Consider the following 15,288-nt stretch of genomic DNA (forward strand, 5'->3'; position numbering starts at 1 on the left):
AGAGCTGGGCTGGGGCAGCCTGGAGAAGAGAAGGCTCCTGAAGGGGAGACCTTAGAGCAGCTCCAGTGCCTAAAGGGGCTGCAGGAAAGCTGGAGAGGGGCTTGGGACAAGGGCCTGTAGGGACAGGCCAAGGGGAATGGCTTGAACCTGCCCGAGGGGAGACTGAGCTGAGCTCTTAGGCAGAAGCTCTTCCCTGTGAGGGTGCTGAGGCGCTGGCACAGGGTGCCCAGAGAAGCTGTGGGTGCCCCATCCCTGGCAGTGCTCAAGGCCAGGTTGGACACAGGGGCTTGGAGCAAGCTGCTCCAGTGGAAGGGGTCCCTGCCCATGGCAGGGGTTGGAGCTGGATGGGATTTAAGGTCCCTTCCAACAGAAACCGCTCTGTGATGCTAGGAATTCCCATTACACTGCGAATGATGGGAAGCATTTGGATTGTGTGAAGGTAGAGGAGTGTTTAAGGATGCTGTAGGGGTAGGGTTTGGTCTGGTTTCATGACGGCAGCCTGTTGGGCTGTGCAGGGTCTTATCTCTAGGTTATCCACAGGCTTTTGGGATTGGAGTATTGACCCTGGTGTGTGTTCTCTCTCCAGCCAACCCCGGTTATCCTGCTGAAGGAGGGCACAGATACCTCGCAGGGGATCCCACAGCTCGTCAGTAACATCAATGCCTGCCAGGTTATCGCCGAGGCCGTGCGCACCACGCTGGGACCTCGTGGCATGGACAAGCTCATTGTGGATGACCGGGGTAAGCACTGGGCTGTCCACAGCCACGGACAAATGACTGAAAACCATACTTACTGAAATCTTCGTAACAATTAAAGCCAGTATTTACTGGTTTCAGACTTCAACTTTCTTACTCCAGACTAAGCTTAAATCTTATGATAGAGGTTTGGTTTCTGTCTCAGTGCTCAGTTTAACACCTTGATTCTGGCCCCTGCTGTTGAAGAGAAGGCAATTATTAGACTTATCTGAGGAACTACTTGTTTGCTGTCTACTGGCCTGAGTTAAGGCAGCTGTGAGTTTTGTTGTGAGATTGGGTAGATCCAATGTTAATGGGACTGGATATGAGAAAGTCCATGCCAGAAAGGAGAAACTGTGTTTTGAACCATGTCTTCAGCTATCTGATCATTTCTATTTATTCTTTAAATGAGGCTCCTAATAACTGTGAAGTTACTCAGCACTTATGGCTGAGTGTGAGGTCAGTGGATGTTGCTTGGTTGAGTTTTACTGTTTTGGGTTTGATTTAGAGAAGAGGCTTCCCCCCACTCTGAAAAGGCTTTACTCACAGCACTTTAACCTTGGCTGTCCTTTTCTACATCATCCCTAGGCAAAGCCACCATCTCAAACGATGGGGCCACCATCCTGAAGCTCCTCGATGTTGTCCATCCAGCTGCGAAGACCTTGGTGGACATCGCTAAATCTCAGGATGCTGAGGTAGGAGGAGAACCTGCCTGTGCTCAGGAGCACAGCCTGCAGCAGCAGGCTTCTGCCTGGAGGGGGTTCTGTGGGCTTCTAACTGCTGGGAATTGCACATGCTGGTGTTTGTTCTGGTTTCTTTACTCATGCCTTCTCTTCTGTGATAACTTTCAAATCTGCATCCCTGTGCATTGCTGGGAGTTGGAACTGGATGAGCTTTTAAGGCCTCTTCAAACCCAAACCAGGCTGGGGTTCTATGGTTCTATTGAATCTGATTTGCTCTTGAACCTCTTGCATGGTTTGGAAGCTCTGTCAAGGCAGCTCTGCAGTGTGAGGGTGACACAGGGTTTCCTCTCTGCAGGTTGGTGATGGGACCACGTCTGTGACCCTGCTGGCTGCGGAGTTCCTGAAGCAAGTGAAGCCGTATGCGGAGGAAGGTCTCCATCCTCAGATCATCATCCGTGCCTTCCGCACAGCCACACAACTGGTGAGGCAGAGCTGCTCCTGCTTAGGGCTATTGTGGGCTCCTCCAGACAGGAATTTTGGGCCAAAGAGTAAAACCAACACACATGAAGGCAAAATTCATTCGTAAATGGGTGGGGGGGGGGCACATTAGTGATCTTGCAATGTCTTAATGCAAACATTAGCTGCCTCTTTTGGTGTCAGTGAGCTGCTACTACCAGTAACTACCTCTGGAGCACTGTTGCTTCCTTTGTGTTTTCTTTTTTCCCAAGGAAGAATGAATACATGGTAAAATCTGGTTCCCATTTGCCTGATCTCTACTACTTCTTAGTAAACCTCTGCCTCGTGAAGCCCATCAGCCCCACAAGCTGAGTCTTTTATGGAAGTGAACTCCTTCTGTAGCCCTTTGGTTCCCCAGCTCTGCTGAAGACAGTGGAGTAGCTCTGAGCCTCTTTCCAATCCTCTTAAACTTCCTTTGGTGTGTTTCTTACTATGATGGAATAGCCTAAATGCCTGAAACTTCAGTGATGTTGAAGTAAGGAATAAAAGACACCTTAAAACACAAAGAGAGGAGTCAGAGATGGGATCAGCTACGAGCATGAATCATTAATCCAGCTTTTGCCTTGTGTTTTGACAGGCTGTAAACAAGATCAAAGACATTGCTGTTTCAGTGAAGAAGGAAGATAAAGAGTAAGTTTCCCTTGGAGATGACCTGGTTGTGGAGCTGAGCTTCAGTCAGATGTTGTGAGGGTGTTTGAGCTCCTCTGGGGCTGTGGCTGAGGTCTCAAGGTCAGGATAAACAGCCTCACACAAGGGTTATTCCGGAGTGTTTGGGAGTTTCCTGCTCCTCCAAGGGAGATGCCCTCCTCTAACTTGGGCTGCAGTGGTGTATGTAGGCCAGTGTCTTCACTGCACATGGAGGAAGCTGGCGACCAAAATAAGTGGCCTCATTTCTTTGTTGCAGTGGTGGTGACTTGCAGCTCTTGCTGCAGTCTGGGACAGTGTTAATGCTGATTTACTGAGAATCAGATCACTTTTAGCTGTTGGATCCTTATTTCCGTGGTGTCCCTGTTATCATCCACTCTGTTATGGCATACATTACCTGAGTTCCTGGAATCACAGGTTCCCAGGTTGGAAGGGACCTCCAGGATCATCTGGTCCAACCTTTCCAGGCAAAGCATAACCTAGGCTGGATGTCCCAGCACTCTGTGCAGCCCAGTCTTAACAGTGGCCAATGCTGGGGCATCACCACTTCCCTGAGCAGATTGTTCCAATGGTTATTCTCTTTGGGAAGCATTTTGCCTCTTGTATCAAGTTGGAAGCTCCCCAGCAGTAACTTCTGCCCATAACACCATGTCTTTCCATGGGAATCCTTGTACAAAGGGAGTCTCCATCTTTGTAGCCACCCTTTAAGTACTTGAACATGGTGACAAGGTCTCCCTGAGCCTTCTCCAGGCTGAATAGTCCCAGCTCTGTCAGCCTTTCCCCACATGCTTCCCAGTCCTTGGATCACCTCTGTGGCCCTTGTCTGGACCTTCTCCAGTGCCTCCACTTCATTTTTGTACAACAGGACCTAACCTGAACAAAATACTTGAGGGAATGTGCCACCTTTAGAGGGTTTCATACGCTTCCCACTGCCTTTGGACGAGGGAGGGGATTCTGGGCCCTGTTTAGCTCAGGCCTGTGGTGTCTAAAAGCTAGCTGATGTGGTCAGTGCTAGTCCAGTGCTTGCTTCTATAAGGGAGAATCATACTTCTGATAGTCTGGGCTTCCTGTGTGTGCCTTGTTTTCCCTTGTCTATAGAAGGGAGCTGATCTTTGCCTCTGTTAGAATGGATTTATGCCATACCTGCTGGTTTGTGAGCCTGCAGAAAGAACCAGCAAGCGAACAAGACCTTTCTCCTTCCTTGCAGTGAGCAGAGAAGCCTCCTGGAGAAGTGTGCAGCCACAGCCCTGAGCTCTAAACTCATCTCCCAAAGCAAGGAGATCTTCTCCAAGATGGTTGTAGATGCTGTCATGATGTTGGATGACTTGTTACAACTCAAAATGATTGGAATAAAGAAGGTGCAAGGAGGTGCTTTGGAAGTAAGTGCTCTTAGATCTGGTCCTAAAGGGGTGGGAGACAGGGATCACAGCTCCTTTAACTGTAGCAGGAATGCAGCATGCCTTCATAATGTCTGTTTGGGAGTTACCAGAGCAAAGCAAAGCTGTTGATGTGAGGATAAAGCTTAGTGAGTAGGGCCTGATTTCTGCCCTGCAGGTAGAGCATCTGTTCTGTTGAGCCAGACATGCTCTGACCTCTCTGTCCTGCAGCAGATGTTGTTACTGGGTTGGAAGGGACTTTAAGCTCCTCCAATCCCAGCCCTCTGCCATGTGCAGGGACCCCTTCCACGGGAGCAGCTTGCTCCAAGCCCCTGTGTCCAACCTGGCCTTGAGCACTGCCAGGGATGGGGCAGCCACAGCTTCTCTGGGCACCCTGTGCCAGCGCCTCAGCACCCTCACAGGGAAGAGCTTCCTATGAGTGCTGGTTGTGGGCATGAGCACTGGTTTGGGAAACATGGAAAGGAAACCTGGTGAAGGAGCTGCTACAGTGGTGAGCAGGAGGGCTCTGGCGTTCATACCACAGTGCTGGAATACCTGTTGTGGATGGGGCTGTGTCTGGGTACATGGCAGGGAGCTGTTCCTGGGCTGTGGACAGTTGGTGTGTCCCTGCCTGTATCCTGTAGGTTGGGTCACTCGGGACCCTTGTGCTGAAGAATACAGCCCTCCAGTCTCTGTCTGGAAACACTCTGCAGGAGCATTTTCATTGAGAACAGACATTATAATCACCCCCAGACAACTGATGTAGCGAGTTAGGAACATCTCAGCATCTGCTTGTGTGGTGCCTGAGCCTCTGGTGTCTGAGACTTGCAGAACTTGGTCCCCTGGGGAGGGTGGCGTCTCCTGTTCTGGATTAAAGCAGGCCTCCTTAATCCAGATTATTTGGCCTTTGGGTTCTGCTCTGAGACTCTGAGGTCTGTATGAGGATGGGGCAGATGATTTAGCAGGTTACTTCTCAAGGTCGGTTTGTGAGAGATCGTGAAGCATCTCACCCTGGCAGAAGAGAGAGGCTCTGCTTGTCCTGGCTTAGAAGGGACAGGGCTCCTCTGGGCTTCTGTGCCTCGGTAGAGCCACCTCTGTAGCATGTAGTTAGATCATAGAATCGCAGAACAGTTAGGGTTGGAAAGGACCTTAAGATCATCAGGTTCCAACCCCCTGCCATGGGCAGGGACACCTCACACTAAACCAGGGCACCCAAGGCTCTGTCCAGCCTGGCCTTGAACACTGCCAGGGATGGAGCATTCACAACCTCCCTGGGCAACCCATTCCAGTGCCTCACCACCCTTACAGTAAAGAACTTCTTCCTTATATCCAATCTAAACTTCCCTTGTTTAAGTCTTAACCCATTACCTCTTGTCCTGTCACTACAGTCCCTAATGAATCATTCATCCCCAGCATCCCTATAGGCCCCCTTCAGATACTGGAAAGGCTGCTATGAGATCAAATGCTGGTTTCTCTCCCAGCCATGAAGTGCAGCAGTTCACATCAGGGGGCAGTATTGGGCAGGGCAAATCCTACTGCAGAACAATCCTGGAAGTGGTGGTGGAGCATGGAAAAACAAAGCAGAGGAAAACAAACCCTAGAGTTTGTGGCTGTGGATGGGAAGCATCCATCTTCAAAGGGAGAAATGGGAAAGACATCAGAGAGAGAGCAGATACTTCATCCCTTGATCTTCAGCTTGTGTGTAGCTTCTTTTATTGTGGTGTCTTTGAGGGTAGGAAGGGAGTGATAGAAGCTGCTTTGTGAACAGGGAGGAGATACTCACTGCTTGTTTTCCCTAGAAGTGGGTTACTCAAGGGAGACAGCACTTGGTGAACACTTTGGAAATGAGGACTCAAAGCAGGGAGTTAGGAATGCTGTGGAGAGAACCTTGCGGGGGCTGAGCCTAACACAGATCCCTGTCTTGAAGGACTCTCAGCTGGTGGCTGGAGTGGCCTTTAAGAAGACCTTCTGCTACGCTGGCTTTGAAATGCAGCCCAAGAAATATCAGTGTCCCAAAATCGCCTTGTTGAACGTGGAGCTGGAGCTCAAAGCTGAGAAGGACAATGCTGAAATCAGAGTGAACACTGTGGAGGTAAGAGCTGAACCTCTCCTGTTTCCTGATGCCTGCTGCCTGCTTGGGAGCCAGTGGGAGAAATGGCATTCCCTTCTGCACATCTGTTTTCTTCCTGAAAATAGATGGGGGGTTGTAGAATGCTTTGGGTTGGAAGGGACCTCAAAGACCATCTAGATCTGGAGAAGGGAATGGCAGACTCTGAATGACGGGTTTAAAGGCATGTTTCTGCTCTCATAGTGCTTCAGCTATCCCATGAAGTGCTATCAGCTTTGCCATGACCTCTTTATGCTTAATAGTGCCTTTCCAGTGCTGTGAGTCCCAAAAGAGCCTCTCCATATTTAAGCAAACAATTGGACAATAGTTTTTCATCCATCTTAAAACCCCTTTATGAGCCATGGTCTTTCTCTGACACCTTCTTGGGAAGCTGCATGCATTTGGTTTCTGTGTATCTGTGGTACTAAAGACCTCTGGGTGCTTTGCTTATGGGGGCTTGGCCCCACTGTGTTCTTAATAATAGTTTCCTTAAAGCTCCCTCTCTACTGTGATGGACACAGTGGTGTTTCCTGTACTTGGCTGTTGTTCTGGTGTTGCTGTGTCCTTGGGTGAGGTATCCAGCTGTTTGTGGCTGTGTTTCACTAGCAGGCAGAGCACAACAGGCTGGTGAATCCCAAGCACCCTGGTAAAGTAGGTTTCTTGGGATCAGTGTTTTCCCTCTGTGATACTGTAAGTCTGTGCATCCCAGCATCCCTGCACAGTTCTGTGAGCACCTCTCAGACATCAGTATAACCCCTTCCTCCTCCCTGTGCTCTCTTGAGCTGTCACTGCCTTTGTACCAGTTCATCCATCCCCTTTATGAATTCCATTCTGCTGCTGGAAGCATTTTAAGAGTTGTGGCTCTTTGGCATAAATAAAGTGCCTTAAAATCATCTCTTAGGTCTTAGGAAGCAGCTGTCTGGGGTTGAATGGAGCAGCAGCACTGCTGCCTTCCTTGGAGAAGAGCTCTCTCCTTGCTGCACCACAGCCCTCTGTAACATGGACACTTCTCCTGTCTCCTCCCAGGATTACCAGGCCATTGTGGATGCGGAGTGGAACATCTTGTACGACAAACTAGACAAAATCCACAAGTCAGGAGCCAAAGTTGTCCTGTCCAAGCTTCCTATTGGAGATGTGGCCACTCAGTACTTTGCAGACAGAGACATGTTCTGTGCTGGCCGTGTCCCAGAAGAAGACCTCAAGCGAACAATGATGGTGAGATCCCTTCTGTCACAATGATGACTTGATTTAGTATTAACAGTGCCAGGATGGTCACTCCCAGACAGGGCAGCAGTTGGTGGCTGAACACAGAAAGATTTAGTTAAGATCACATCATTTTTGCCACTGTGGTTATGTGAAGTTGCCATAGACTGGCAGAGCTGTGCCTTGATGGAAGGAACAGTCACACAATGCATTTGCGCTGCCTTTTGGTATCTCTGCTGTTGTTCTCTGTTAGGGTCTGTACATTCCATCAGCAGGGGTTTATTTTCCCATGTCCTTTCCTCTTCTGTCATGATTGGGTTTTAGCTTTTTTCTTGTAGCTGCTGGACTCCAGAACCTGTGAGTCAGCACTTGGAAGCAGCACAGTCTTGTTTTGCTGTCAAGGATTGTTTCTGCTCTTGGTGCCTGCAGGGATGCACGAGGTGGGAGGGGAAGTAGAGGGGTTTTCTCTGAATCTGACCTGTGGGGTGGTTGTTACAGCAGTAAAAGGCTGTGTCTGAAGAGTGGAGCCTGCTGGGCACGTGTGTCTTGTTTCTCAGTGTTGGTGATGTTGGGTTTCCTTCCTCTCCCTGCAGGCCTGTGGTGGTTCCATTCAGACAAGTGTCAATGCGCTGTCAGATGATGTCCTGGGTCGATGTGATCTTTTTGAGGAGACTCAGATTGGAGGAGAGAGGTAGATACACCAGTTGTGAGGATGCAGTGCTGTGCAAGCGTAGAATCCCAGCCTGGTTTGTGTTGGAGGGGAGCTTAAAGCTCCTCCAGCTCCAACCCCTGCCACAGGCAGGGACCCCTTCCACTGGAGCAGCTTGCTCCAAGCCCCTGTGTCCAACCTGGCCTTGAACACTGCCAGGGATGGGGCAGCCACAGCTTCTCTGGGCACCCTGTGCCAGCGCCTCAGCACCCTCACAGGGAAGAGCTTCTGCCTAAGAGCTCAGCTCAGTCTCCCCTCGGGCAGGTTCAAGCCATTCCCCTTGGCCTGTCCCTACAGGCCCTTGTCCCAAGCCCCTCTCCAGCTTTCCTGCAGCCCCTTTAGGCACTGGAGCTGCTCTAAGGTCTCCCCTTCAGGAGCCTTCTCTTCTCCAGGCTGCCCCAGCCCAGCTCTCTCAGCCTGGCTCCAGAGCAGAGCTGCTCCAGCCCTCGCAGCATCTCCATGGCCTCCTCTGGCCTCGCTCCAACAGCTCCACGTCCCTCTTTGTAACCCTCCTTGCACTGTGCTCCTGCAGGTACAACATCTTCACAGGCTGCCCCAAGGCAAAGACCTGCACAATCATCCTGCGGGGGGGTGCGGAGCAGTTCATGGAGGAGACGGAACGGTCCCTGCACGATGCCATCATGATAGTCAGGAGAGCCATCAAGGTAAGGACCAGAGGAGATACCTCCCTGCTGGTGTGACTTGGGGGTTATTGAGGTGACCTGGCACAGCTCTAACTCATAGAAGCATCACACAGCGCCATTTGGCTGAGGGCTTTGTGAGAAGATCAGGAGCTGATGTAGGGAACAGATAGGCGGCATCTGGTTGAGGAGCTCAAGTGCTGTTCCTTGGCCAAAGCAGTGTTGTCTCTGCAGCTTCCCAACTGCTTTTTCAGGCTCTTCAGTACAGCTGTAACTTGGGCCTGCTGTGTGGTGTGTTCTGGAGACTCTCTCCATCCTAAAGGGAACATATGCTCCTGGCTGTGTCAGACAGATCTGCAGTAGGTTTGAGTAGCAGGATTGATGTGTGCATGTCGGAGCCTGGTAAAGCCACGTGTTCCCTCCCTCTCTGAGTAACCAGTCTGAAGGGCCACTGTCCCCTGGCTGTAAAGATGGGCTGGGAGCACCATGAAGGGAGTTTGAGGCATGTGATGGATGTTTGCTCTGCTTGTGGAGTTGCTGGTGCTGTGTGCCAGATGCTGCCTAACTGGGGGTGTTTCGGGTTCTGCATAGTCACAGACTGGTTTGTGGTCACAGCCTTCTTCAGGCATCCTCCTGGTCCACTGTGGGACCCTCTGTGTGCTGAAGGTGGATTCTGTTCCACCATGGACCTTCATAGGCTGTGGGAGCACATCCTGCCTCACCATGGTCTGCACCACAGAGCAGAGGTACCTGGAGACCTCCTTCCTCCCTCTGTGCTGACGCTGGGGTCTGCAGGGCTGCTCCTCTCACGTGTTCTCACCCCTCCCTCTGCCTGAAGTTTCTCTTGTGCTGGTTTCTTTTCCCCTTCTTAAATCCCTTATCCAAGAGGTGCTGCCACCATCACTGATGGTTGCCCAGCGGTGGGTCCACCTTGGAGCCAGCTGGCTTCAGGCATGGGAGAAGCTTCCAGCACCTTCTCACAGAATCCACCCCTGGAGCCCCCCTCTACCAACTCCTTCCACCCAAACTCAATACACAGTAACAAGAGTTTCCCCTTTCCTTCCAGAATGACTCAGTTGTTGCCGGTGGTGGTGCCATAGAGATGGAGCTTTCCAAATACCTCCGGGACTATTCCAGGACCATTCCAGGCAAGCAGCAGCTGCTCATAGGTGCTTATGCTAAAGCCCTGGAGATCATTCCCCGCCAGCTCTGTGACAATGCTGGCTTTGATGCCACCAACATCCTCAACAAGCTCCGAGCCAAACATGCACAGGTAGGTGCCTACCTCTGAACCTCCAGTTGGGGAGAACCAGTGGGATGTGTGTGGCTTCTTTCCTCCTTTTCTTCTTTCTCCTGATGGATCTGATGGCATTCAGCCCATGTGAGGTTTGTGTCCTCTTTCACGTCACGTGGTGCAGGTTCCTATAGAAGGAACTGATGTGTTTTCCCTTTGATCATAACTGTTGGGTGATGGGAGGTTTGAGTTCCTTCTTAAAGATGCATCATTTGTCAAGGGGGAGCTTCTAGATTCAACATGAAAGTCATTCATAGAATCAGATCCATGGGTTGGAAAGCACCTTAAGATGATCCAGTTCCAACCCCCCTGCCATGGAATACAGGAATTGGCCATGTGCTTTCCAGAGCAGCTGCAGATGAAAGGTCCTGGTTTCCTCCCATCATTTTGGACCTTGTGTGTGCAAACCCTTGCTCATGCAGGCAGCAGTTTGCTCTTTGGCTTCTGTCAGTATTAGCTGCTGCTTTGAGGGTCATTCCTGCCACGTTTCATCCCACTGATGATTGTGGGGAAAGAGAGATGCCCTGGAAGGAGCAGCTCTATCTTGGGCTGCAAAACAGGGGCTGTAGGTGGGGGAGTGGCACAGCAGTGGTGTGGAAGCCAGTCCTGAAGGCTTCTACAGCTTCCCCCTGAGATGGAGCACACCTTTTCTATGAAGCTTTGCTGCCAACAAAGGCTTTTTGGGTGTTCCCTTCAAATATTCTTACTGGAACAGGCTGCCCAGGGCAGGGCTGGAGTCACCATCCCTGGAAGTGTTCATAAACCACATAGGCAAGGCCCTCAGTGCCATGGGTTAGTGGTGGCCTTGGCAGTGCTGGGGTAAGGGTTGGACTTGATGATCTTAAAGGTCCTTTCCAGCTTGGTTGATGCCATGATTCTTCCTTCTCTGCCTCTCCCTGCTTGTCTTTGCTTCGAGGTGCATGGCTTGAAGTCACAGACTGGTTTGGGGGAAAGACCTTAAGGCTCCTCCAGTTCCACCCGCCTGCCATGGCCAAGGACACCTTCCACTGGAGCAGCTTGCTCCAAGCCCCAATCCAGCTTTACCAACCCATTAACAACAGCCTGTCCCCTCCTCTGTCCCTCAGGGGGGCACGTGGTACGGTGTGGACGTGAACAACGAGGACATTGCTGACAACTTCGAGGCCTGCGTGTGGGAACCGGCCATCGTGCGCATCAACGCGCTGACGGCCGCCTCCGAGGCCGCCTGCCTCATCATCTCCGTGGATGAAACCATCAAGAACCCTCGTTCCACTGTGGATGCTGCGCCCAGTGCCCGGGGCAGGGGTCGAGGTAAAGCCCACAACCACTGAGACCTGCCCCCCATGGGGCTGGAGCTCTCCTCCAACGTGCAAAGTGAGAAGGAATTAGGATTCTGAGGTGAATTAAGAGGCCCTGCACCATGTGGTCACTTGGAGGGCTTCAGGCAACTGCTGCCCTTGTTGAATTAGAGTCAGATCTTGGCCTGGGCACCACAGCCCCCATGGGAGATGCTCAGCCCCAGCATACCCTGCACAGCACTGGTCCCCTTAGGCTTTGCCTCACCATTCCACATGGAAGCCACGTTGAGTGGAGCCCTTTAGGCCGGGGCAGGTTGTGCAGCCACTGTGGGGCTGGTTTGTATTTATACTCCTTTTATTTCCTTTCTGTTTTCCTGCTGGAGGGTTGGAATCCAGGCTCAGAATAAAGAGGTGACTTTGTTCAGTGGCACATTTGGGGCTCTCTCTGTTCTCTGCTGCATGCTTCACCCTGCAGGGTGGTGGTTCGTGGCTGGAGTTAAAGGTGAACCTCTCAGACTGGTTTTTGCCCTGTCTAAAAGCAGGTTCTGTGCTGGGAAGCAGATCTGCTTCCCCGTGCTTCCCAGACATTTACCTTTGTGCAGGGGCTGTCTCATGGAGCTCCCACCTATTGCTCAGTGACATTTCTGCTTGCTTTTGCTTAACTGCCCATTTAAATCCCATCTTTTCCTTCCTAGAAGGAGGCTCAGAGCAGTAGCTGCATCTGTCTCTGCCCCTGTTGAGGGGCTGTGTGGGGCTGATGGTACTTCAGAGCCGCATCCTGGCACTGGAACCATCTCCCACAGGAAATCCCATTGGGGAATAGGGAGACACTTGGGTCTGATAGGTTGAAAGTGGTAATAGAGGAGAGTGGCAGAAATGAGCTGTCTGATACCAACCCTTTAAGATCTCATTTAATCAGGGAAGTTGATGGTCTGTTACACCACGGAATGTTTATAAAGCTCTGCCATGTGACAGACATTGGGAGCATGGGGCATGTCCCTTAATGTGACCATTGTGGCTCTTCCTCTCTGCTGAAACACGTTCAGCAGCACGTGAGGGTTTGTACTGAAGAGCCAGCGCAGCCACAGCTTCTGTGTTAAACCCTCTTGGTTCCTGCAGGGGGGGGTCTCCCCAGGGCACAGCAGAGGGGCAGGATCCCCTCCCTGAGCTGCTGCTCACGCTCTGGGGGTGCACCCAGCACATGGGGGGGCTCTGGGCTCAAGCGCTCACTGAAGCTGGGTCATGGGGAGCTTCTCCTCACCCAGCACCCCCAAGTCCTTCTCCTCAGGGCTGCTCCATCCCTTCATCCCCCAGCCTGTGTTTGTGCTTGGGATTGCTCCCACCCTTGGCCTTGTTGAACGCCATGAGGTTTACATGGTCCCATTTCTCCAGCCCATCCAGGTCCCTCTGGATGGCAGATAACCTGAGAACTGGGAATCCTTCAGCCATCTGGGCTCTCCACCAAAAATCAGTCCCCCTTTTCCTTGTTTTACATTCAGGTCTGTTCAGAAATACATGGTTAAGGTTGTTTCAGCAGAGAACTGGCACAAAAGCGTTCAAACTCACCTATTCCCTCTGCAGTGGTCCAGGATCAGCCCCCTTCATTGCCGAAGGTCATTGGGATGGGAGCTGAATCCCTCTCATGCCTTTCTGAGCCCTCCCTTTGCTCACTGCTGCCTCCAGGCTGACAGCATCTTCCACAGCCAAACGCTTCCACGGCCCCACTCTGTCCAGTAAAGCCCCCCCCCCCAAACTGGTCCCACTGGTTTGGTTCCAGAGCAGAGTGAAAGCTGCCACCTCAATCTCCAGAGTCTTTATTCAACACCGAATCATAAAATAGCTCTTTACACACCTTGGGAAGAGGGTTAATTCTTGGGTTTTCCTGGAATTCTTTAAATACACATGGTTTACACTCGGCAAATGTCAAAGCAACAACATCAAAGTGCATCTACAGGTGATAGTACCAACCAAAGTGCTAAAGACACGGTCTCCTGCCACCACCACCACCACCTTGTCCCTTGTCCCCACACCCCCTGTCCCCACCGCTCTTCCCAGTGGATTTAGCAGCCAGGACCCGGTTTAGCAGGACCAGGGGATGGGGAAAAGGGACGTTTGGTTCTTCCAGACACTGGCACATGGCTGCGAAAAAAGACTTAAAATAGACCTCGATTTGGATAGAGTTAAAAAAATACCAACTCAGGAGGCAACTGCTGCCTTTGGGAATGCTGGAAAACCACCGGAGCAGCCGCTGCCATGAGGTGCTTTAGGGGTATGATTGTGATTCCTGGATTTTATATATATATATATCATATATATATATTTCTCTCCATCCTCTGATTATCTCTAAGCAAGAGAAGCCAAAAGCCATCCCACACCATTGCACCCATTTGGCCCCGGCCCCAACTGCCTCATCCCACCCCTCCACGGGGCCTGATCCTGAGGCTGGATCGGACAATCCCAGTATTCCCTCCTCTGTCATCCCGGGGAGGATGTGCAGCAGCTTCTCCATGGGCAGCAGGGATTGTCCCACCCACTGCAGGGGTTACTTTGCCTCCCATGGTGGGGAATGTCGTGCATCAGTACCACTCGCGATGCTTTGGTTGCAACAAACTATCTCCAGTTGCTAAAACCTCTCCATTCCATGTTCTTTTTCCCTTGGATTTTAGTATTTTAAAGCAGTTTGTGATTTGGCACCAATTCCCAAATCCTTTTACTCTTCCCAGATGCTTTTATTCCATCCCAACCTGCAGGTTTTCAACCCAAAATCAGTGAACCAAAGCATGGTTTGTGTTGAAGGGAGCTTAAAGCCCATCCAGTTCCAACCCCTGCCACGGGCAGGGACCCCTTCCACTGGAGCAGCTTGCTCCAAGCCCCTGTGTCCAACCTGGCCTTGAACACTGCCAGGGATGGGGCAGCGACAGCTTCAATGAGGAACCAGCTCCTGGGGTGGGAGCTCCTCTATAAGAGCCACCAGAACACATCCATCAACCACTTCCAGAGCCTTTATCAGCGCTTCCCAGGGGGGTTTGGTCTGGTTTAACCACATCTAGAGCCTTTTGGAGGATCCAAGCACACTGGGCATGGATGTTCCTTGACGGGCAGCTGGGACCATGCCTCATGGCAAGAAATGGGATGTTTTTCCTGCCACCTTTGCTTGATAAAGGGTTTTAAAACCTCATTGGGCAGAGCCTGTGTGAGAATTCCCCTTTCCTTCACGACCTTCCATCCCTGCTCTCCTAAAGGGATGCAGGCAGCTGGTCCCTGGAGCATCCTCAGGTCCTGTGGGCAAACCAACACCCCATTGAGGACAACCTGGATTTGGGATAAATTTGACCTCCAAGCTGGCTTTGCTGGTGGTGCTCCTCATGAGATCCCAGCACCCAAATTCAAGTGAAGCTCACGCCACAAATGGGGAAATTTGGTGCAAACTCACTGGAAAACTACTAAAATCCCATTAAACTGATCCTGTGGGAATTGGGGTTGGCAAGAACCATCAGCTCCATCCATCCAACCTCCTTCAGATGGGGCCATCACCATGACCATGAACTAAAGCTTCTCACCGCTGATGCTCAGCCCATGGTGGGTGGCTGTGCCCTGGCTTTTGCTGGGGATTGTCATTGCAGAGGCACTGTGGGGCTTCTCTAGAGTCTAGTATGGGGTTGAGTTCACACTGCTGCGGTCCCTTCCCTACCAGCACCTTGATTTCAAGGCATTCACAGGGAATTTGGAGATTTCTCCATCATATCAGGAGGAAATGGAGTTGAAACCCCACGATGGATGTGGGGAATCCATGAACAGCATTGCCAGAGCATCCTGTAGGGATGGGGGAGGGAAAACAGCAGGGAAGGGATCAATCTCACATTTCAGTGGAGGAAACAGGGAGCTCTTAATGAACTCGTTGCCATTAACAACATGGCTAACATGGAGCTACCAGGAAAGATGCAGGGCTCTGGGTACCACCAAGCATGTGTCACCATGCCAACCCCCTTCATCCCAGCTGAGGAGGAGGAGGAGGAGGAAGCGACCCATATGAGGCCAGGAAACAATCATGGAATGGTTTGGGTTAGAAGGGACCTTAAAGCTCCTCCAGCTCCAACCCCTGC

At 51.4% G+C, this 15,288-nt stretch overlaps 1 protein-coding gene across 1 annotated transcript; it reads left to right on the plus strand.

Moving 5' to 3' along the window:
• Nucleotides 1-563: 563 nt before the first annotated feature.
• CCT7 (chaperonin containing TCP1 subunit 7) lies at nucleotides 564-11,603 on the plus strand. Its single transcript, XM_061351962.1, has 11 exons — nucleotides 564-740; nucleotides 1,323-1,429; nucleotides 1,773-1,898; nucleotides 2,511-2,563; nucleotides 3,786-3,957; nucleotides 5,882-6,046; nucleotides 7,088-7,276; nucleotides 7,858-7,955; nucleotides 8,506-8,638; nucleotides 9,681-9,887; nucleotides 10,994-11,603. Exons 1-11 carry the CDS (start codon nucleotides 713-715, stop codon nucleotides 11,216-11,218), a joined length of 1,503 nt encoding a protein of 500 aa, XP_061207946.1. The 5' UTR covers nucleotides 564-712; the 3' UTR covers nucleotides 11,219-11,603.
• Nucleotides 11,604-15,288: the final 3,685 nt, after the last annotated feature.

This window comes from Neopsephotus bourkii, unplaced genomic scaffold (assembly GCF_033783945.1).
Source record: "Neopsephotus bourkii isolate Nb327-2 ecotype Australia unplaced genomic scaffold, CSIRO-AGI_Nbou_v1 NB_616, whole genome shotgun sequence".
Taxonomy (NCBI): Eukaryota; Metazoa; Chordata; class Aves; order Psittaciformes; family Psittacidae; genus Neopsephotus; species Neopsephotus bourkii.